We start from the raw sequence: 24300 nt of genomic DNA, 5'->3' as shown, positions 1-24300 counted from the left end.
CTTACAAATACATTTGTGCATCAGTGTTTGTACTTATCTTGAAAAATAATCATTTAAAGAGCTCTAGATTTGAGATTCTGGAAATGCAGGTAGAGTGGACACTGACTGCATCCCTCCCCCACTGTCTGGTAGCTTTGTCATCTGGCTGGGGCCAACTTCACCCTTGGCTTCAGAAACGGTGTGGCAACCCCAGGGGCCTAAGCCAACCGATGAATTTTAGGGTTTCTCAATCTTCTTATTCATTATCACTCCCTTAAGGAGCCTTTGAAGATATTTATGTTGTTCGCTAGTCACCTCACCCCCCAAATGCCACAAGTAGACTGTATATCTGTTCATGTATGCATATCTATGCTTTATACCCAAAGACTAAGTTTTTTTGTTTTTTTTTTTTTTGGCCTCCCTCTCATCCTTAGAAAATGATTTTGGCCTGTTGGGGGTCCTATCATTCCCTTTGAGAATGCAGGAATTATGTTCCCATTCCCCATGCCCATGAGTGCACAGCAGTAGGGGTGAGAACAGACCCTAAACTGACTCGTCAAAGTGCAAATTGGGAAATTATTTTTTGATAGTTGGTGCCTTTGAGAAATCCTCTTTCTTTCTAAATGGGTTGATATGTGGACCTAAGTCCTGGAACTACTTTGGCTATCTGCTATTACGAGGAGGAAACCAACTAACACACAGCCATTGCATGAACAAGATAAGGCTGAAAGAATCGTGGAGGATAACCAGAGTGCCCTGATCAAGCCATACCTGAAGTTTATCCTGCTGCTAGATTTTTCAGTTGTGTCAGAAGTCCCTACTGTTTATTCTGCAGGTTACTTTGAGTTCATTTTCCTATTGCAATAAAAATAGCCCAACTGGTAAAGCAGATAACATTTACTGAATATGTCCTAAAAACTCTCAGCACTGTCAATTAATTCTTGTATCAACCTCTATGGTTTGTACTATTATATTTCCCATTTTATAAACAACGAAACTGAGGAATAGGAAAATTTAATAACTTACTCATGAAAAAAAAAAAAATAACTTACTCATGACCTTACATAGGAGGAGGCAGGATTTGCTCCTATGTCTATTTAACTTGGAGTAAAAGGTATTAACCAGTCTATTTTATGGCCACTCAGGTCTATTTCTTGTTCAAATTTGAAAGACATTAAGGAAATTTCTTTGCTAACAACTATGCTGTACAATTTTAAAATCTATAGTTCTCTCAAGTTTTAAAATATTTTAAAATTATTTCCAAAGACATGAACTTTGACTACTTAAGACTCAATACTTGTAAAATAGCATCACCGACTCAATAGACATGAATTTGAACAAACTCTGGGAGATAGTGAAGGAGAAGGAAGCCTAGTGTGCAGAAATCTGTGGGTTGCAAAGAGTCGGACTCGACAGAGCAACTGGACAGCAAAAGATGGTCATCGTTATTTTAGGGCTTTCTCTTTATTATGAGAGGGTACTGGCTCTGTCATTATCCATTTTATAAAAGAGAAAACCTATAGTTCAGTAGGTTCAAGTTGCAGCTTAAAAATAATTACTGATCAACCTTATAAAGAACGTGTGGAGTCTCAGGCTTCTGAAACTGTCATTTTTGAATGGCTCATTACCAGGAGAAGAGGTAAGCTCTGAGTCCCTGGAGTCTCTGGGAGAGGGGCACAAGGGTTGCATGGTTAACCAGAGTACTTGTGCTCTCCTTTGGAAACTTTCTCACATGTTAAAAAGTGAAAACATAACTGTATCAGGGTTACTTCTCCTACAGACCAAACTGAACAATGATTTCCCCAAAGAGAAAAAGGCTGAGAGGCAGACACACCTCTGACTCCGAAGAGCCAGGTGATCTGTGTCATGTGACCAGATGGGCTGTCTCCACAGCTCCATAATCCTCTCAAACCGCCACACGCTGCCCTGGTTCTCAGCCGGGCTTCTGGAGTCTTTCAAAAATGCAAGACATCTCAGGCACGTTATCCAAAGCAGAAGTCGGGAAAGCGCAAAGTACAACGTTTCTCACATTTTAACAAGGATGCCGTGGATGTCAGGGATGACAAGGCCACGCTGGTTCTTTAGATGCCCACAGTTTGATCCCAGGTGCTGGCCTTTTTCATTTTGCCTGACGGAAGAAAATGGCTTATCAACACTAGCAGCTTGATCAGATATGGGACTCAATACAATGAGATATGAATTAGAGCCACACTGAGAACATGGTCAGAGTAGGGAGAATCCAGGATCTGCAACAAAGCTGATTCCACACCACAGGAAAGAAAACGTGATAAACTCCAGGTAGAAGCTCCCTACATGCAATGTCGATTAAAAAAAAAACAAAACACTTCAATGATATTAACAGCCAAAGCACAGGACTTCTAAATCTACAAACGACTGTTTTTTAAACAATGAAGGGAAGCTACAGCCCCAGAAAGACTGAACAAAGTTGCAGCATTTTTTGCCTGCAGGACAGGACCTAGCAGAGAAATAAAGAGGCTGTGTTGTGTGACAGGGAGTAAATCCAAACGTTAGCATTCCAACGCTCAGCCAGGCCACCACTCCCCTCCCCAGCCCGTCATCCTCCTGCAAAGTGTTCACAATTCGCTGTCCTTCCTTCCAAAAGCCAGCAGACACAGAATCAGCTTTTCCTGGCTCTGCCTTGCAAGCTGGGGCTGCCTGATGGAAAGGCAAAATCAAAGGGAAGAGTGTGAATCCATAAACTGATGTGAAATCCTTGCTCCCTGAAATGCCTACCTTCACCCCCAATGAAATGAGAAGGAAGGAATCATGTGAATGTCAAAGTTGCTCCCTGAAGAGGCTCTGCTGCAAAGCTACAGCTTTCTGAGCTAAGCGCCCTGCCGGAACACCATCGCTCTGTAACAGATGTCTGCAAAGGCAAGGGTAATTCACCGAGGGTGTCCCTTACACACTGGGGGAAATTCACAAGCTTTATCAGGCAGCAGTTACCTACAGTGGCTGAGCTTTTGACCCAAGAGTCAAGCAGTCGGCTAGGAGTTGAAAAAGAAAGCGGTTGGAGGGAGAGGGACAATAAAATCATACAGGTGGAACCGGTTTCCCGCGAGCGCCAGGCTCACCTGGTACACCTCCCGCAGCCCGCACCACGTCCGCAACACCTGGTGGCAAGCCCGCAGCCTCGCCGTGTACCATCTCCGCAGCGTGGACACGGTCAAGTTCCACACGAAGCGGCTGCCGCTGAACAGCAGGTCCTCCACTCCGCACATGAACACTGAAGCCATGCCTTCTCCTTCCCCCTGGACCCGGGGGTGCCCGGCGGGCTCCCGCAGCTGCAGCCCCACAAGCCCGATCGCAGCGGCCCGGCCGCCTGGGCTCCGGACGCCGGCTTCTTGCGGGCCGCCGGGGGTCAAGCCTTCCCCCAAACTGGTCTTTCACGGTGCGTCCCGGCCAGGCTCGGGCGGCATGCCCCGGGATTGGGCGCCCGCCAGCCAACGGCTGCGGCGGGCACACAGAAGCCCAGTGTCCACCCCGCCCGCTTGCTGGCAGCGCCGAGCGAGCTGCGCTAAGCTCCGCCAGGCGAGCCCTCGGTGCTCCCGGGGCGCGGGAAGCCCGGACCAGCGAGGACTCCCCCTGGCGCTCCCCGAGTGCGCTGGGCAGCGGGGGGAGTGGAGCGACTCTTTGCAGGCAAACAGGAGAGCTGCATCTCAGCGCACTGGGCTCGCACGTCCTGCACACACCACACACACGCGCGTACACACACCAGTCCCAATGTCCGAATCTGCTTTGGGGAGCACCTTACTTTACACTACAGGGTTTTTACTTGGCATCTGCACTGATAAATGTCTCCTGGCAGCGAGAGATGCAAGAGGGATAAAAAAAAAAAATCCTCCGAAGCATCCCTTTGGACCCCACTCCCAGGGGAACAGCTCTGAACGTTTCCTTGGTTGTGCTGAAGACAGAAGGTGAAGATACCAGTCTCAGAGCAACAGTGTGCTCCTGATTGCAGAACCTGCCTTTGCTCCTAACTCGAGGGGTCTCAGAGGAAATAACCTGCCTATTGCCAACCAGAGAGTAGGATCCCTTGATCCCGGCATTGTGCTAATTCCAATGCAGCAGTCAGCTCATGAGAAACACAAAGACCGTTCTGGGTCTCTAGCAAATAGTTCTTTGCTGGGAAACAGAAGCACACAAGAGAATCCTTGGTTTGGTTCTGGAAAATTCAGTCTCTGCACAGGTGTAGCAGCCACTGCTAGCACAAACCTGCACAGGCAGATAGTTTATTTTCCACTCATAAGCAAAGAAAGCTGTTCCACCACTTATGAAGTCACCAGATAATCAATGTTTTTGTTTTTTTTAAAGTTCTCCCCCAGGAAATTGATAGTCCCAAAGGCATTTGGAAAAAGGAGCCGGAGGAGTACCACATACCACTAGTCTCTATTATTCCTCTGAAATATGTGCAGATTTCAGTCCCAAACAATAGTATAACATTGCTCACAGCAACAGGACTGCAGCAAATTTCAGGGTGGTGGTTTTTCCTGAATCCATTCTTAGGACAATCGTCTGTATTTTACTGGTGGTTCACACCTGGGGTGTTATCTTTGCTATTAAGTGGCAGAAAGGTAAAGGTGCCAAAGCCTTTCTCCTGAACTAGTTCAGAAGGCTTCAGAACAGACTATCGACAAGTCAAATCAGCTTTATTTCAGGTTTCAAATGTGCCTTGGGAATCTTAATTCAGGCAAAACTCAACCAGTCAAAAGAACACAAAAAATTTGTCCTCAAAGTGCCTGGTTTTCAACGTGATCATAATCGGGGAACTTTTAAAGGATGTTTCTTTTCTTACTTTTTACTTTGTGTTATTAGCAATAAAATTGCCTAAGAGTTTTTGTTGAAATAGTTAAGAGGACATTTGCCCTGATGCAAGATATGCACACCTTTCTTCACAGTAAATCTGCTCTATATGTTCCTTAGCATTAGCATTTTGACGATATTTTCCAAGATAATGGTCACAGTGTTTACACAGAAAATACTAGGTCACACTGAGTCAAAAGACAATGAACCAAGTATAGTTCGAAAATGAAATGTCGTCCTTCTAATGGAAAACTACTAAACTTCAAAATGGGCCTATGAGTATAAGAGGATGATGGTGGTACATTTTTGATTTTTTTAACAATGCAGTGTGACTGTGTTCTCGGAAATGGGCAGCCAAGGGAATACCAGAATAAAACCTACAACAGGTCAATTATCTCCGTCTCATGACACCATGCTCTCAGAAGAGATGCTCTAGATACACCGTGGCAATTATCTACCTGTGAACTGGCCTAATGTCAGTGGTCAATTCCAACAATTCCAACCTCAGTGATTTGCATTCAAGGTTTTCAAAGTCAGTGCTTAGATTATTTTCTAGAAAATGGGGTGAAGTAGTACAGGGGTTCTCAAAGTGCAGTCCCTGAACCGGCAGCATCAACATCACCTGGGAACCAGATGCCAGTTCTTGGGCCCCCTCCAGAATCAAGGTGTGGTCAGGGAATCTGAGGTCTCACGTGGCCTCTGGGGGATTCTGACTCTCATTGAAGATGGACAAACACTGCTGCAGGGCATGGTAGTTAGGCGCTAAGTCTCCAAAGAGATTAAATCCCTGCTCCTGAAGACCTGTGGCACCCCGCACAACCTCCTTAAAGTCACAAAGCCTCAGTGTCCTCACCTATAAAACAGGGGTAATATTGGAATCTACTACATACCATTTTGGAAAAGAGTAAGGAAAACACACTGGTTTTCCCTGGCGGCTCTGTGGTAAAGAACATGTGTGCCAAATTAAGAGACGTAGGTTTGATCCCTGGGTCAGGAAGATCCCCTGGAGAAGAGAACAGCAACCTACTCCAGTCTTCTTGCTGGGAAATCCCATGGTCAGAGGAGCCTAGTGGGCTACAATCCATGGGGTCACCAAGTGACAGATGTGACGGAGCGACTAAGCATGCACACAGATGAAATATGCAATGACTGGCAAAAAATAAGCACCCAAAGAAAAAAAATGATCACCACTACCAAAATTAGGAATTGTTTCATTTTTTGGTACTTAGATAAAATGAAAAGAAAGTGAAAGTCATTCAGTCATGTCTGACTCTTTGTGACCCCATGGACTATATACAGTCCACGGAATTCTCTAGGCCAGAATACTGGAGTGGGTAGCCTTTCCCTTTTCCAGGAATCTTCCCAACCCAGGGATTGAATCCAGTTTTCTGCATCACAGGCAGATTCCTTACCAGCTGAGCCATAAGGGAAACCCAAGAATACTGGAGTGGGTAGCCTATCCCTTGTCCAGTGGATTTTCCTGCCCCAGGAATCGAACCAGGGTCTCCTGCATTGCAGGTGGATTCTTTACCAATTGAGCTATCTGGGAAGCCCCCCTTAGATAAAATAGTACTTGTAAAACATGTTTAAAAAAATTTCTCAAAAAAAAAATTTCTCTACTGATTATCTACATCTGGTTTCCTAGATCTTTCCGTATGTTGGAGGTTAAAGTTGGCGGTGATGTGGTTTTGGGGGGTGCTGGTCTTCAACTTCCAAGTTCCCTCAAAAGCTCTTTGAAGCTGGATCTTCCCCATCACACAGCCAACCTCTCCTGGGGAACTGGAGAAGCAGTAGATATTCCAAGCTGGACGGAAGAGAAGAAAAGACATTTTGTGCCCACCAATATAAACATGGATGCTGCTTCTTATCCAAACAGCTTTCTTCTTCTGCAGAAGGAGAAGTTCAAAGATCTAGGTAAAGACCGCTTAGAGAGGGAATGAACAGTAAGTTCTTCACACCAGGGGCTGACAGTGGGGGGCAACTGAACCCAGGTGTGGAGCAGGGGAAAATAGAATGATCCAAGTGTGGCATCCTTTTGAAAATGGACGAGCCATGTGGGACAAACCAGCTCCCAGATATACACCCTTGAAGCTGGTCTAAAATTTCCTGGGGAAAGGGAGCTAAATCAAGTTGACTTCAAAATTTCTTGCTTTTTTTTTGAAATTTAAGAAGAGGACTTTTTTCCCCCTCTCTAGCAAAAGAGTTCCTTGCAACACACTGTAATTTCCTGCAGCTCTCTCCGGAGGCTTAAAAAGATGCTTCAGGTGACAGCATGGCTCATACTCCTGGGAGCTCTGCTGCAGACGTAAAAGAGAAATTGTCATTATCCCCGAGGCTCCTGTAGGTTCTCCTCTGAGCAATCAGCGGGAAGAAGAGCACAGTGCCAGGAGGCCAGCACAAAATGCCAAGCCCTGTCTCTGGAAAGAGATAAGCAGTTCTATCACAGCAGCTTCCAGAGGTCCCCTCTGCCCATCAAAGAGACCGAGTCCATTGCACGCTGGTGGATATTTTTAAACTTTCGTCTCTGCACAGCTGAAAAGCCAGTGTGGCTGAATTCTGACAGACCATGTCTGACACAGGGCTTGAGGGGGATAAAACACGGTCTGGTTCAGTGGCTCTCAATTAGGGGCAATTTTGCAACACTGCCTACAATGTCTGGAGGCATTTTGGGGGATGCTACCAGACTCCAGTGGGTAGAGGTCAGAGATGCTGCTCAACATCCTACAATGCCCAGGGCAGCCCCCATAACAGACAGCTCTCCTGCCTAAAACATCAGTGGTGTGGACACCGAGGAACCTTGGTCGAGTTCAGCCCACACCCTTCTCTTCCTCCTCTCACAGGACTTGTTGGGGGAAACATTCTTTCTTCTTGCTGTTTTCTCCCGAAAAGCTGACTGGAGATGCAACAATCACTCTATAAAGGTTTTCATACACTCACAAAGAGCTGTAATGTACTCAAAGCCCATTGAGAAGAAACCGGAATGCCATTTCCTATCATTTTCACATAGTCCTTTAAAAAATATTTATCATAAAAATGAAGCATAGTCATTTTAATCATAAGCTATTTATCTTTTGGAATTTTAATTTTTGGCTTTATCATTTCACTTAAATCGCAGGCTCCTTCATAGAATCGAGGCCTTTCTTTGGCACAGGACTTAAACAATCCTCCCTACATCGACCCCAAAGTGGAACGCTGATTCCTCCAGTGGGCCTTGAGTTGCTACAGAAGTCTCTCATCACTCCTACAATGAGAAAACTGCCCTTTTTTGTTCCCCTTTTCTCTGTTGGACTGTTTAACTTTCTGAGGAGTCTCTATAGGTGAGTGGAGGTGGGTGGCTGAGTGGCCCTCTTTATGCAGGAGTGTACCCACGCACTGGAAAATGTTTAGTGACCTTAGGCTCTGCTCACACACACCAGTAGTGTCCCCAGACATGATGACATCAACAGCAGAAAGCACCTCCACACACTTCCAATGACTCCAGGTGGGGCGGTAGCCACGCCCATTCAGAAACCACTGCTGGAGGCTGGGAGACGGCCTTATTCATATTTGTTTCCCTGGTGGCTGGCACATAACAGGCAATCAATCAATGGTTATTGAACTGACAAATGAAAGACTATTTGTCTCAAGAGTGAATATAGAAAGAAGTTCATCCAGTCCCAAAATACACACTGTTGTTCATTAAAAAAAATGACGTATTGAGTTTGCACTACATGTCAGTCGGGGAACTGAGCGCTTAGAATGCACGAGGACAAAACAGAGACGATTTCTGTCTAACAGGGTCTTAGAGAAGGGTGAGAAAGGCAGACATCTGAACAAGTTCTACAGAGGAAGCAGGCGGTGCCAAACAGTTACAATAGAGACACAGGGATGGAGGGAGGGCCGGGGAATGCCACCATGAGGACGAGTTGCTGCAGCTGATGACTGGAGGCTGGGGAGGGGAGGGCTCGGTGACGAGGGAGGGGACACAGCCAGCAGGCCAAGGTGGGATGAGCTGTAAGAACAAGGGCTCTACGGCAAGAGGGAGTCCGGATTTGAGGGACAGGAGGGAAAAGGGTTAGAGAGGTTGCTTGAGAAGTAGAAGAGCAGGAAAGTCCAGCTGAGATGTGGCTGCAGAGTTCCAGAGGTGAGAGAAGAAAGGGCTTGGCCAGGATCATAGGACTGCCAACATGATGACGTCTACAGGTCCCCCAGATCGGGGCTTACCTATAGGGTGAGAGTGACGGGCCAAGGTGCCCTTGCCAACACAGGCAGCTCTTGTGGCTGTCCAACTGTGCAGAGGCAGGCTCCCCGGGCAGGGGGCCAGGATGCCCTCCCTCCTTCTACATCTCGCCCCAGGGAGGAGGCAGGAGGCCTGGCAGGACACCAGTTCTGCCTCATTTCCACTTGAGCCCCCTGCCTCCTCTACGGCTTTCTCTCCTCCTTCCCTCGGGCTGAGAGGGCAAGGAGCATCCGTCAGTCTTGGCCTGAAGCAGGAGGAGGTGGATGGGAATATGCAGAGACCTGGAGGGGAGGGTACCTGCCATTATCACCACTGCCGAAGGCTGACCAGTAGGCTGGTTAAGTTCTGCAGCTGCCTTTAGCACTCTGAACCGCTTTCTGGCACCATGAGGGGCTAGAACCACTGCAAACTAAACAATATCCAGGACCAAGGTATCTATCCAGATCTATCATCCTTTCTTTGGCAAACTCATTCCACTCATAGAAGGGAAAAAAAACTTTCTCAGCTTTCCTCAATAACCTCACCTATTATTTTATTAAATCAAATTCTCCTTGCTCAAAGGGAAGAGGAGGTATGCTATCTTCACTGGATGAAAAAGTACAAAAAAAAGAAGCAACACATTAGACCCTGCATCGTGTCCATTTTTCTCTAGTTAATCCACTAAACAGACACTGGAAGTTTTGCCAAGTCAAGTTTTAGAAGCCACTGCTGCAGATGAGAAAGCACTAGACGGGATGAAGGTTTCAAGGAAGCCCACACAGATCAGAGGGAAAGGGCCCACCCTCTTTTCTGATTTTTATAACTTTTTCTATTCATATATGTTTTAAGCACTTTCAAATGCTTTTTCTCTTTTTTTTTTTTTGCATTTTATTTTTAATTTTGAAAGAATTTTAATTTCAAAAAATTTTTATTGGGTTATAGTTGATTTACAGTGTTCTGTTAGTCTCTGCTGCATAGCAAAATGAATCAATTATATGTGTACACAAAGCCACTCTTCTTAAGACTCGTTTCCCATATAGGTCATTACGGAGGACTGAGTAGAACTCCCTGTGCTATACAGTAGGTCCTTATTAGTTATCTACTTTATATATAGCAGCACATATATGGGCTGACCTTCTTCTTGAAAGAAGAAAAAATATCAATCTTGTGACTTACCTCCCACCCCCATAATTTGTCACCTTCTATTCACACTAAATTTACATGCACACCAATGACAAAAATAAAATAGAAATAAATTGGTCTATATAGCACCCTTTTCTAAATAAATAAAGGTGGCTCTGTACATAGCATCAGTTAATTCACACAATATTCTCCCAAGGTCAAATGGAGAAAGGTATTGCTGGCCCCATATCATGGATAAAGAAACTGAGGCACAGAAAAGCTGGGTGATTTGCTGAAGATCTGTGGAGAAAGCATTTAACAGCATCTTCAGTGGCACAACTAATTCTTCAGTCCTACTTTAATTGAGAAATAAAAGGATTTTTTTGTATTTACAAGTTATCATTTGTTTTGGCCTAATACTAAAATTTATAGGGTACGAAGGGCTCCAGGACTTATTTATTATCCAGGAACTTAATATGACAAAATGTCCACCTTTTGGGTTTACTCAATTTAAATAAGAATAAAACAATGATGAGAAAAACAAAATCTGTAATGAAAAGTAACTGAATTTTTTATGCGAGATAAAGAGAATGGTTACCAAAAACCCAGTGACCTTCACTCCTATAAAATAAATGGTATAACAAAAACAAAAGAATAAATGAAAAATCTTGACTTTCCAAAGATTAACTGTACTACCTATGTACAGACAATTGTAGTAAAATGAAAAACAGAAATCAGCCAAGATGAATGGCCTTAAAAGCAGTAAAAACTTTCAAAGCCAGGTATATCTGGCTAGCAAACACATACGGGCAATAGGTTATAAAAACAGATCATTTTCCCATTATTACTAAAAACTACAGAATGGTTTGGCAGGATTATTGCAAAGAATTTCAACTATTTGGCCCTTAAGCAGTAAGAGCTAAATAAAAGCAAAGTCTAGCATCAAAAAAAAAAAAAAAGACATAAAAGTATTTCTTGTGCATTGCTATCCTAAAATTTACTTGAAGTCGGTAATAGCGACATACTGTTTTCAACTATAAAATGAATTGTGTACAAGAAGATGAAGAGGCCAAAAGCAGTATGCTCCACGGCTCAAGGATTATGAATATTTTATAAAGTTGAGACAGCAGTTGTGTATTCTTTAGACCAAGATTTCAGAGAGCTCCAGGCAGTAAGTATTTGAGAGGAATGAAGAGATGAACTACATGATCTGGTCTTGAGTCAACAACAGAGGAAGAAAATAGGTTTTATTTCTCAGGTACCTAGCACAGAAGGAATTTAAGGTAGACCTCCTTACCCTAAAAAGATCCATTATTATATTTCGGTCTGGTGGACTTATGGATAGTTTTGGCTTATTCTTTATATGCTTATATATTTTGGCAAATAGTGTTGGTCATCTATCCATTAGCCATTTACTCCCTTTTGAGAGACTCTAATTTTGTGAGATGGAAGGGTTTTCCGGGATGAAGTGATTGATCTAAAAGAAGGCATGACACCCTGTTTAGGCAATATGATATAAAGCAAAGTTTTCTAAAGGATTCTAGAAAGGATTTCCCTCTTTGAAGAAGTGGAACAACACAAGAATTTTTTCAGCACATTTCCTGATTCCTGCTTGGGATACTATTGTATGAAGACACAGTGCTTTGAGCTGTAACAGTCATCTTGTAATCAAGAGGATGTATTAATAGCAAAGATAGTAGAAAAGTGAGTGGAAAAAGCCTGGTCCTTGATGACACTGCTTGGATATCAGACAAACTCAGGAGCAGCCTATTTTCAGATGACTTGTAAGGAGATGTAAACAGTGAATGATCTTAAATAGCTCAAGCTGCTTTTAGCTGGGTATCTTGTTACTTTTAATAGATCACATTTCAAAACTCACTACAAAGCTACAGTAATCAAGACAGTATGGTACTAGCATAAGGGTAGATATACAGATCAATGAAATAGAATCAAGAGTCCAGAAATAAAACCTCACATTTATAGTCAACTGATTTTTGACAAAAGTGCCAGTGTAATCTTAGAGGAAACACAATCTTTTTAAAAGTGATGCTGGGACACCTAGAATGAACCTGAACTCCTACCTCACACCATAAATAAAAATTAACACTGACCACAGAACTAAAAGTCAGAGCTAAATCTATAAAATTCATAGAAGAAAACATAATAATATTTATATCTTTATGATACTGAGTTTGGCAGTAGTTTCTTAGATATGCCATAAAAAGCGTAAGTAACAAAAATAGACAAAATGATTTCATCAAAATGAAAAACTTTTGTGCTTCAAAAAATGCTATAAAAAAATGAAAAGACAAGCCATCAACTGGGAGAAAATATTTATAAATCTTATATCTAATTAGGAACTTACATACCAAATATATAATGAAATACACTCAATCACAAAAAGACAAGTAGCCCAATGAAAAAGTGGGCAAATGATTTAAAGATGCATTTCTTTAAAGCAGATATATGACTGACTAGTAAGCACATGAAGAAGCACTCAACACCATTAATCATTTGGGAATCAAAAATCAAAACCACAATGATATACCACTTCATACCTATTACAATGGTGATGATCAAAAATTGCACAGTAACAAGAGTTGGTGAGGCTATGAAGAAATTGGGACACATATGTTATTAGTGGTCATGTAAAATCATGTAGCTGCTGTGGAAAAGACTGTCTATTTCTCAAAAGGTTAACCATAGAATTTGAATGTGACCCAAAAATTCCACTCGTAGGTATACACCTCAAATAAGTGAAAACAAGTAATCTAAAAAAACTTGAATGAATACTAGTCACGATAACCTGAAGGTATAAACAACCCACTTGTCCATCAGCTGATGAGCAGATTTTTAAAAGGTAGTATGTCCATATGAGGAGCCTGGTGGGCTTCTGTCTCTGGGGTCGCACAGGGTCGGGCACGACTGAAGCGACTTAGCAGCAGCAGCAGCAGTATGTCCATATAATGTGATATTTAGCAATAAAAAGAAATGAGGTAAATACCCAAGAAAACTGAAAATACTTCCTCACAGAATAACCTGGACATGAATGTTCACTGCAACATTCTTCATAAAAGCTAAAAGTGAAATCAACTCAAAGGGTACTTGATGAGTGGCTATATAACAGATGGTATAACCTTCCGGGTGGTCCAGTGGCTAAGACTCTGCACTCGCAATGCAAGAGGCCAAGGTTTGATCCCTGGTCAGGGAACTAGATACCGCATGTCACACCTAAGGACCCTGCAATGCCTTAATGAAAATCGAAGATTCTGCATGCTGCAACTAAGTCCTGACACAGTCAAATAAAAGAATTTTTTTTTTTAAAAACAAAAGAACGGAGTAGACACATGCGATATTATGGGTGACTCTTGAAAACATTCTGGGAGTAGAACAAGCTAGACAAGGAGGCCATAAATCTACAGAGAGAAAAGGTGCATTGGTGGTTGTCAAGTGACTAGAGGGATGAAATGGGGAGTGACTGACGATGGGTATGGGGTTTCTTTGCAAGGGGCGGGGGCAGTAATGAAAATTATCTATAATTAAATAGTGGTGATAATTGCACAACCTTGTGATTATATTAAAAAAACACTATGCACTTTAAAAGGGTGAATTTTGTGGTACATGAATAAATCAATCAAAAATAATCAAGCAATCAGTAGAAAGTAAGTAACCCCCCCAAAAAAAGGATTTATGCTACTCATGGATGAATCTCAAAATCACTATGCTAAGTGCAAGAAGCCAGTCATAAAAGACCACAAATTTTACAATTCCATTTATCTCAAATGTCCAGATTTAGGTAAATCTATAGAAATAGGAAGCAGATTAGCCGCTGCCTAGGACTGAGGGAGTCTGGAGGGAGGGGTGAGGGAAATAAGTGACTTCTAATGAGTACAGGGTTTCTTTTAAAGACAGTGAAAATACTTCAGTTAGAATACAGATATGGAGAGACCACTTCATAAATATAATAAAAGCAATTGCAGTATATACTTTAAACAGGTGAGTTTTATGGTATGTGAACTATATCTTAGTAAAGTGACTATCAAAAAAAAAAAAAAGGGTTAAAAAACATAGAGTACTTCCCCTGCTGTGCCTGGGATCTTATTAACAGTTCCCTGACCAGAGATCTAATCCGGACCCTTTGCAATGAAAGCGCTGAATCCTAACCACTGGACTGCCAGAGGAATCCCCTAAAACACATCTAAACCCTTTTTCTGTATTTGCTACATATTTTACAATGAGCATGCAATATTTATATCTTCAGAAAAAGGAGTTAACATTTCTCTCGACTGGACAAAATACTTAACAGTACAAAACAAAGTGAAAAGAAAAGCTGGAAAAAAGTAGTATATGTGAATTTCATTGTGAAACGGAGTATATGTGGATAGAAAAAAACTAAAGGAAAAGGTATCAAATTATTGACAATAGTGATTTGTGAGCTGGGAGCACTGAAAGATTTTAATTTATTCTGGGAGATGCTTTCTTTCCCTGGTTTTCTGTACCAGCAGACATTGCTCTTCAGTTTCTAATTTTGAAATGCACATGTAATCACACAAGAGGCTATTCAGTGAACGAAATGGCAGCCTCTCTCTCATCCTTGTTCCCCACCTCCTCATTTCCAGGGCTTCCATGTAAGGTTTCTCAAGTTATTTACTGCATGATGGCGTCTGGCTTAGGGTGGGAGTGGAGGTTATAACCTAGCCTGGGCCCTGTTGGATAAGCCACAACTGAGGGCTCTGAGGAAAGAGTTCTTTTCGTCTTAACCACAGGAAAATGATAGGTAGATGGCAGCTTTGCCCTTCTCCTTCCCCTAAAGAGGAGACCTCCAGACAGTCTACGTTATCTAAGAAAAGACTGTATGTATGTAGGTAAAAGTTATTCAAGAAGAATAAGGAAATAGCAGGTAAAGGCAATACAATAAAATCAGAATCCAAGAATTAATACTGCAAGAGAAGCCTTTCAAGGTAGTATGGTAAAACTGGATTTAAGGGAAGAAAAACATATTTTGAACAAACAAGTCCTAAGGAAAGAATTCTAATTGCAACAACTGTTGGGCTGTTTTTCACATCAACAGTCCACAATTCACACACACAGCTTAGGCAGCAAATGAGACTGGTTGTATCCGTTGCCAAGTGCATTGATATTTGGTACTTCACTCATCACAGTCTCTTTGGCTTAGAAGGGCATGCTGGCATGTGTGTCGTCCAGCATCCGCTGCGGAAAGTCTTAGGATTTTATTCTGCTGAGAAACCTGAGAGTGAGTGTCCCCGCATGAAACCTGGCACTTGTTATTTCAGTCACTTTTGTGTCCTTCAAAACAGGGTGCACTGATCAAACAGAAAAGTGAAAGGAAGTGAAGTCGCTCAGTCGTGTCCAATTCTTTGCTACCCCATGGACTGCAGCCTACCAGGTTCTTCCATCCATGGGATTTTCCAGGCAAAAATACTGGAGGGGGTTGCCATTTCCTTCTCCAGAAATCCTAGGGCATTTTATTAATTGGTGCTCTAACATCTCTATATTCACTCAATTTGGTCTAAAGTTTCTGCTTGAGATAAAGTGATGGTTACATCAGTAAATAATTCAAATGGCAAGATCTAATTATGACTTTCTCACTCTCAATAACCTTTTAACCACTGTTTATGTTTCTGTTTCAGTTTTGTCTTGTTACAGGAAGCCATACTGGGCTTCCCTAGTGGCGCAGCAGTAAAGAATCTGCTTGCACTGCCGGAGACGCAGGAGATGTGGGTTCGATCCCTAGAGTGGGAAGATCCCCTAGAGTTGGAAATGGCAACCCACTCCATTATTCTTGCCTGGGAAATCACATGGACAGAGGAGCCTGGCAGGCTGCAGTCCATGTGGTCACTAGAGTCAGACATGACTTAGTGACTAAACCACCGCTACCACCAACCATAAGCCCGTGCTGGTCTTCTTTTGGGTTCCAATTCTTTTGCCTCAGGCTCTTTGTATTTGCTGTTACCTTCATTCCTGAACATTCTTTTCCACCTTAGGATTTCGTCCAATAAACCCCAGATTATCTTTCAAGCCTTAGCACAAATGTTGGTCCCCTGAAGCTGGTCTGGCTCCATCACACCAGCTTGATCCTTCCCTCTCATAATACCCATCACATTTAAAATTACTTACTTAATGCCTGATTTCACCACCAGACCATATGCTCCGTGAAATGTAAAAACAATCCATGGCCCTACAGAAGGAGAGCCTTTTCTCATTAAAAAAAAAAAAAAAAGAAAGAAACAAACTGGATGTAATTTAAGAGAGAACTTATGATGGTTTGAGAGCCAAGAATAATAAGGCTTGGAACCTACTCCCTAGGTCTGGAAGCATTTTCCAAGGAAGAAAAGGGGAGAAACAGAGCTTGTATATTGGATTAGCGCAAATCATTGGATGAAAACCAACAATGGGGTAAAACAGCTGAGACCCAGAAAAGTGTTCAGATGGCTTAAGTGTGAGATACTCCTAAGAGAGTTGGCGACACTGTTAGATAAGAAAGAAAGTGATGTGTAAGACCTCTGGCACTGAACCATCTTAATTTGAATTTGACCTGATTCAAATGGGTCTTGACAGTAGCTGCAGGGATTATCTGAGACATATTTGTCCTCCTAAGTGGCTTAGTTCTCTAAACCCCCTTTCAAGAGTGCTTTGGGACATTCAGAAACTCATTCTCTTTCTACAACTTCAAGTTATGCTACGAGCAAGATAAGAAGACTTGAAGTCATTAACCTGGTGGATTTGTTCTGTTTCTATTTCTAAAACAGAACACTTATGCCTGTTAACTGATTAAGTGTGGAGAGAATGTCAACAGTTACTGGCATTCTTTACCTGTTTGGAATGCCATTTTCCATATACACTATTATACAATTTTAGAGAGAGTAAAGAATTAAAGTAACTAAGCTATTCAGAATAGAAATATACAAAATACAAACAATATATTTACATGTTAAAGTGCAACTACCATGATAAAGTACAACTATCCGTGGACATCAGATTATGACTAAGGTGGGGAAGATTTTTCAAAAGCCCATCATCTGTACTTAAATACAGTTGTGTGGAAAGAAATGCATCTAGATTAATTAAACTTCTTTCCACAACAATGAAAGCTTATGGAACCTCTTTTACTATTCCATCCAAGTAAACTGTTATACATGGTAAAGGGGAGTGGATATGTAACATCAGGGACTAGGGGGAGGTTCCTAAAAAATTTTACCACTCAGAAATCGAATACACCATTTTTAATCTAAAAGGTTCATGCAGATTTACTCTTTATCATGTATCTCTGATTTTCTTTATCATGTATCTTTGACTTTCTTTCCAAAAATAAAGTAAGTAAAACAGTTCTCCCAGAAGATGTACATGTTTATTTTTGGTTTCCCATAATCTCTTAGGACACCTCCCAATACAATGATGAAGAGAACACATTACTCCAAGTATAACAAGCACAGAGGTGGACACTGGGGGATATGATTGTTATAATCTGTACAGACTTCAGAACTGCTTTTAGCTTAACAGAAAAAGTTTTTCATCAATAAGTGATTAAACACGGCAGTCTATGTAGAAACACTTCTGGAATCTCAGAGACTCCTATTATAGTACAAGCCACATTAAAGTGAATTTGTAATTTCTCATTTCTAACCAACTGTTATGGTAATGAGGCTATTACCCAAAATCGATTCCATCCCAAAATGATTAGCCTAAACTAGTTAGGATAATCCCTCTCTTATCACTGAGTGATTACCGTCCAGTCTTGGCTATTATGACCTAAGGGAACGTCTCCTGAGGGGCCTTCTGGAAACCTTGCTGGGGAACGGGTGGAGCTCTCTTGCTGCCATTTTGCAAATGAAGCCAATACAGAAGCTTACTTGCAATTACCAAGAAGAAAACCTGGGGCTTCCAAGTATTGTGTGTGTGCTAGAGGATGTGTCAGGATGCCTGCTTATATGTTTCCTTTTTAAAATTAAGCCAACCAATATGTGTGGCTTCTCTACTTTAGGAAATCTTTAACAATACACTCTATGTTGGAAGCTTTGTCAAGGGAAAGATGTATGATTTACACTTCTTCGTATTTCAGAGCCTAATCTAATATCCCATATATTGTTGTTGTTTAATTGCTAAGTCGCCTTTGACTCTTTTGCGACCCCCAGGGACTGTAGCCTGCCAAGCTCCTCTGTGTATGGGATTCTCCAGGCCACAATACTGGAATGGGTTGCCATTTCCTTCTCCAGGGGATCTTCCAGACTAAGGGATCGAACTCGCATCTCCTGCATTGGCAGGTGGGGTCCCTACCACTGTGCCACCAGGGAAGCCCATTCCATATATGTAGGGGCTTAATTAACATATATAGGACTAAATTGAACCAATTTTCAAGCTTATGACATTCAAAGTGAATTTCTCAGTCAATCTTAGACTTCTTGGACATCTAATACCAAGAAGCAACCCAGGTGACAGACACTATGACACCAAGGTAGCTGATGCTTGTTGGCAGGTACAGTTGACTTCAATATATTATTTATATCATATCTGACATACAGCACTTGAAAGGGACAAGGATATAGTGAGATACAAGTATGGGAATGGCTGGTTGAAGAACACCTGAAGAAGATCCAAAGGGATTATTTTGTTTCACAAATCCTGGAATGTCTGGATTAGAGGAAATTTAAGTACAGTATGCAGGATGCAGGAGGGACAGTGCTGTGTAGCTGTGGAACGTACCAGAAGACATGCCAGTAGCAGACAGATGTGTAGAAAATCCAGTGGATTCTGTGTGTAAAGCTAAAGGGCTAGGTAAGATCCACACCACTTCATTTATGTGAACTACTTAGATCACAGAGGTGCTTCGAGGTTTGGCATGATTTCAGAGGCCTAAAATGGGCACAGACATTTCTTGGAAAAGAAAGATTGACTCCTTCATGATATTCTTAAGAAGTTGTGTTTCAAAAAAAAAGAAAAAGAAGTTGTGTTTCAGACAGTGCCATAATGGATTTCACACTCACCAACCCACCCTAATGTCCAACAACTCAGAAGGATTGTCACCATCCTTATTAAAAAACTGGCCTAAGAAGTTAGGTGGACCCGGAATCCAGAGGAAAAGAGACAATGACTTATGATTATCTCTTCAAGTACATCATCACTGGGGACACAGGTGTGGGGAAGTCATGTCTCCTTCTGCAGTTTACAGACAAGCGGTTCCAGCCACGGCCCACGACTTCACAATAGGCGTGGAGTTTGGGGCCCGTATTGTTAGCATTGAGGGAAAACAAATCAAGCTGCAAATCTGGGATATGGCCTGGACAAGAATCCTTCTGTTCTATCACCCATTCCTACTACAGGGGAGCAGCCGGTGCACCGCTGGTGTACATTACAAGGCGTGAAACCTTCAACCGCCTGGCCTCATGGTTACAGGATGCCCGTCAGCACTCTAGCTCCAACACGGTTAGCATGCTGACTCGGAATAAGAGTAACTTAGAGTCCTGTAGGGATGTGAGGAGAGAAGGAGGGGAAGCCTTTGCTCGGGAACATGGACTTACACTCATGGAAGCTTCAACCAAAACAGCCTGCAATATTGAGGAGGCTTCATGAACACAGCCAAAGAAATATATAGGAAGATCAGCAGGGTTTATCTGATGTCCACAGTGAGGCAAATAGCATCAAGATTGGCCCCCAACAGTGCATTTCAACCTCAGTGGGACCCAGTGCCTCCCAAAGGGGCTCTCATGACACGGGGGCCGACTATGTCTGCTGCTGAACAGTTGGCCTGGACTCTTTTTTTTTTTCCCTTCCTGGAACAGCTTCAGATCAATAGGCTTAAAGAAAGAGGTCTTACATGCTTTGGCTGGGAAAAGCCTCTTTTCAAGGTGTGATGTTTTGCCTTTCCACTTACAGACCTGGGGAGAATTTGGGCCCTTATTGACCTGTCCTTCTTCAGGGACGTGAGCATTCCCTATAAATTAGGGCTCCTCTCATCCTTCTGTTTCAATTTGTAAAATGTTAGGATCAAAGCTGATTGTCATGGTATTTCAAAAATAAATTCCTCTATAAGCAGACACAATCTACTCCCCACCAAGAATTAGTAACAAAGGTCTAGGACATTCTGCTTGAGCCCTTGAGGGGACTGGGATCTGGCTGCCCGTTGGGCCATAGTAAAGTCTAGGGATTTCACTGAGGTTTTTCACTTGCCACTATGTGAGAACTGTGGCAGAAGGCAGTTCCTTCTACTTGAACTGCTCAAGGGTGATGAATACTTCTCCACCATCCCATTTCTAGCTTCTCTGTTTCAGAGTAACTACAAAACTTTTGAGAGCAGTGGAGTTGCTCCTGGACCTGTAGCCACTTACTATCATCACCGAGAGAAAACATCTTTCCCTGTTTGTTTTGTTTTAGGGACCAGACCTAACATTGGTAAGTCAGTGTCTTTCACCAAACACACTCCTACAGTTTTATCCCACTCACTTCTTAGGGAGACCTATTTAGACTTTCTATCAAGCTAATCTGCTTACTGTACATGACATATGTGCTTCCACTCCTATGCCTTTGCACATGCCCTACTGTGCACTACCGTAGTACTCACAAAGTCCATATTTTTTTCCTTTGGAAAGCCTTCCTGGACTGATCTGGGGCTTCTGAACACTTACAGACACAGTACCTTTTAGCTTTCAAATACTGTTTATTCATATGTATATTTATTTGTATTTATGTTACTTTGTAAGTATGTTTCATAGTAGCTTTGTGTGTGGAACCTGTCTCCCCATATAGGTTGTAAGCTCCCTGAGAGCAGGAAACCCTGGTATCCTTTTACTTTGTAAACTAATTCCTCCACCATTCCTTCCTTCACAGTGCCTAGTGCTACTCCTGTGATCACTGAATTTGACTGACAAAGACTTGGAGCAGGTTTAGTTCAGGCTGCAGAGGAAAGAAAAAGCCTCACAGTCATCTCTTTGTAATTCCATCTCAGCCTCTTCCATCTGCTTACCCTGGATTCTATATTGCTCTTCTCCCTCTCCTCTCTCTCCCTTCCCTGGCTCTTTGCCTCCATTCCATGCAGCATACAATAAAGCTGCCTGCTTCCAAGCAGTCAAATAAGTGGATACTTCTCCATTTGAATAGCATACAATACAATCCTAGTCAAGTCTGCCTTTAACGTACTTATCATGCAGCCTTCTGGGTCAGGTGCTATACTGATGTCTCATTTTCTTCCACAGTAGTGCGGTCTTGTGAATTTCTCTCCCTCTCTCTCTTTTTTTGGTTGTCGATGAATTGTTTCATTAGTAAATATATGCATGTATCCAAGTTGTTCATTAAAAAAAAAAAAACTGGCCTAACTGAGCAATTACTTTTATTGAGCAAGGAAGGAATTCATGTAATAGGAAATGCAGCAGGGGATGCCATGTAAGGGAGCTTTCTACCAGAGGTCCTTTACTAGCAAAGAAAACGCAGTCAGTGACAAGGATTTCAACAAGGAAGAAGAGAACATTTTCTCACTAGATAAGTGGAAGAGTAGACCCCATTCCTGCCATTACTGCTGCCCGCTGAGATGACGAAATATCAGGAGTACAGTCAAAGAATCCTTCACAGAGAAGAGAAACAGGCTCAACAGGTTTTCCAGTGTAGAAATCTTAAATATGCATCTAACCCAACACATGGAAAATAAAAATGGCTTAAGGACACGGTCAGACCTTACAAGTTCTTATGTACTTTATCTGTGAAATATAGCATTCTTCCTCTATTTCATACACACACACACACGTGCACACTCACATATTCGCATATGTGCGTGCACACACACACACTGGTCCCCCTTTGCACATTTTAATTCTATCTAGAATCAGAGACAAGTCTATTCCTAAACGTATTTTTTTCTAGATCATTTTTTTTTTTTTTTAAAGTCAAACAGGAAATACATCAGTTCAGTTCAGTCACTCAGTCGTGTCCAACTCTTTTCGACCCATGAATTGTAGCATGCCAGGTTTCCCTATCCATCACCAACTCCCGGAGCTTGCTCAAACTCATGTCCATCGAATCGGTGATGCCATCCATGCATCTCATCCTCTATCATCCGTTTCTCCTCCTGACTTCAATCTTGCCCCTCATCAGGGTCTTTTCCAATGAGTCAGTTCTTCACATCAGGTGGCCAAGTTTCAGCTTCAGCATCAGTCCTTCCAGAGAATATTCAGGACTGATTTCCTTTAGGATTAACTGGTTTTGATCTCCAAGGGACTTGCAAGAGTCTTCTCCAACACCACAGTTCAAATGCATTAATTATTTGGCACTCAGCTTCCTTTATAGTCCAACTCTCACATCCATACACGACTACTGGAAAAAGCATACCTTTGACTAGACGGACCTCTGTTGGCAAAGTAATGTCTCTGCTTTTTATTTTTTGTAAAATAAAATTTTTTCCATATTTGTGGATGACATTATTGTCTATGAATAAAATCCCAAGAAAAAGATATTGGAAAAGAAGAAATAAAACCAAAACAACTGGACATGAATAACTAAAAAATGGACTTCAGCACATACCTCACAACTTATAGAAAAGAAATTCAAAATGAATGTACTTAAATGGTAACTTACATTTATTTATTTATTTTACAATTTGAATAGGGAAAATTTAATATAAAGAATCATTAACTCTGGGGGGGATTGAAGTAATGGGAGACTGGATCATAAGGAGTAAAGAGAACTCTAAAGAATACAGGAATAGCAGATATAAGAAGCAGTCACCATCTCTAGGGCTGAAGCAGAGACTACATGGAGGGAACAAATGGAGAAGAGCGCCACCCCCCCAAGGCTGAGGTCCAGGCCTCCTTGCTCACTGGATGATGGAGAAGTTCTCTGAAGCTGCAGTGTTTCTGCTTTTTAATATGCGGTCTAGGTTGGGCATAGCTTTTCTTCCAAGGAGCGTCTTTTAATTTCATGGCTGCAGTCACCATCTGCAGTGATTTTGGAGTCCCCCCAAAATAAAGTCTGTCACTGTTTCCATTGTTTCCCCATCTATTTGCCATGAAGTGATGGGACCGGATGCCATGATCTCAGTTTAACTGCATGAAAAGGAAATACATAGCAGAATTATTCTTTCCCATGAGTTTTCTGCCTAATAATACAACTCTGAAAAATTAAAATTAAAAATGTATAGCCCTTCTAATCTAAAGATCTTTTTTATAGCTTTATTTTCTTTCATACTAAAGAGGAAATGAATGTGATACTACATTTAAATCTGTTTATGAGTTGGAAGTATCAGACAATCACTTCTCCTACTGTATATTGATTCTTGTTACGAAGCATCCATTAAGCATTTCATCTTTACCACAACTATGAAACAGGTATTATTGCTACCTCCATTTTACAGATGGCAAACCTGAGGCTTAGAGAGGTTAGAAGGTGGCAGGTTAGATTCAGAGAACTTGAAAAACCAACCCAAAGGCTGAGAGGATGGAGCAGGGAATTTAATACTTTGTGCTGAATAAATCTGGGCACAGAGTACGTCAAGAAAGACAAAAAGCCAAGTTCACATGAGCAACTGGGAATGAGGACATCAACAGAGGAGGACAAGGCACGGGGAAAGGCAAGTCCATGGTTCATAACCCAAAACTCCACAGGAATGGAAGAAGGTGCAAGAGGTCTTATTACGCCCACTCATGTCCCGAGAGGGCAGGGACCACGACTATCTGTCTAAAGCAGATTTCACTACCTGACTCTCTTCCTAGCTTCAGGGCCCATCACAGTGCTCACACGGTAACAGGCAACTAAGGAAAGCTTGCCAAAGCAGGCAGGAATGAAAGGGTTAGAAATGCAGTCCAGGAGCCTAGGAGAGAAATTTGGGATGCCAGCTTTATTTGTTAAAGCTGTTTGCTTGCAAACGACAGAAACATAATTCTGAGTTAAGCAAAACAGGATATTTATGGGCTTTTGTGATGAAACAGGGGAACAGGCAGGATCAAAAATGCCTTGTGGATGGCAATAACTTTTTCTTTCTCCTTGACCTTGCGACTGCTTCCTTTGGGGGGTTCATTCATTCTTTAGGGTGTGCTACCTCAGCAGGGTAAAAACTACAACCAAAGGCAGGCAGCTCCAGGTACACATCATTGAAGAAGTGAAGTGAAGTGAAAGTCACCCAGTCGTGTCCAGCTCTTTGCGACCCCATGGACTAAACAGTCCATGGAATTCTCCAG

General features: G+C 42.2%; 1 protein-coding gene and 1 pseudogene across 3 annotated transcripts in view; one reads left to right on the top strand and one right to left on the bottom strand.

Annotated features, from left to right (window-relative positions):
- Positions 1–24300, bottom strand: part of FRMD4B (FERM domain containing 4B) — a 347554-nt gene that overhangs the window by 187308 nt on the left and 135946 nt on the right. Inside the window, exon 1 of one of the 3 annotated variants that reach the window (XM_065933297.1) lies at positions 3075–3456. The exons of the other annotated variants lie outside the window; for them this stretch is intronic. Within the exon in view, the coding sequence (XP_065789369.1) occupies positions 3075–3236 (162 nt within the window). The 5' untranslated portion in view covers positions 3237–3456. Of the gene's footprint in view, positions 1–3074; positions 3457–24300 lie in introns of those variants that run through there. 3 annotated transcript variants of the gene reach the window in all.
- On the top strand, positions 19229–19877 carry LOC136167773 (ras-related protein Rab-2B-like; annotated as a pseudogene).

This window comes from Muntiacus reevesi, chromosome 4 (assembly GCF_963930625.1).
Source record: "Muntiacus reevesi chromosome 4, mMunRee1.1, whole genome shotgun sequence".
Classification (NCBI taxonomy): Eukaryota; Metazoa; Chordata; class Mammalia; order Artiodactyla; family Cervidae; genus Muntiacus; species Muntiacus reevesi.
Note: the sequence above shows the minus strand (reverse complement) of the source record. Positions and strands in the feature narration are given on the sequence as shown.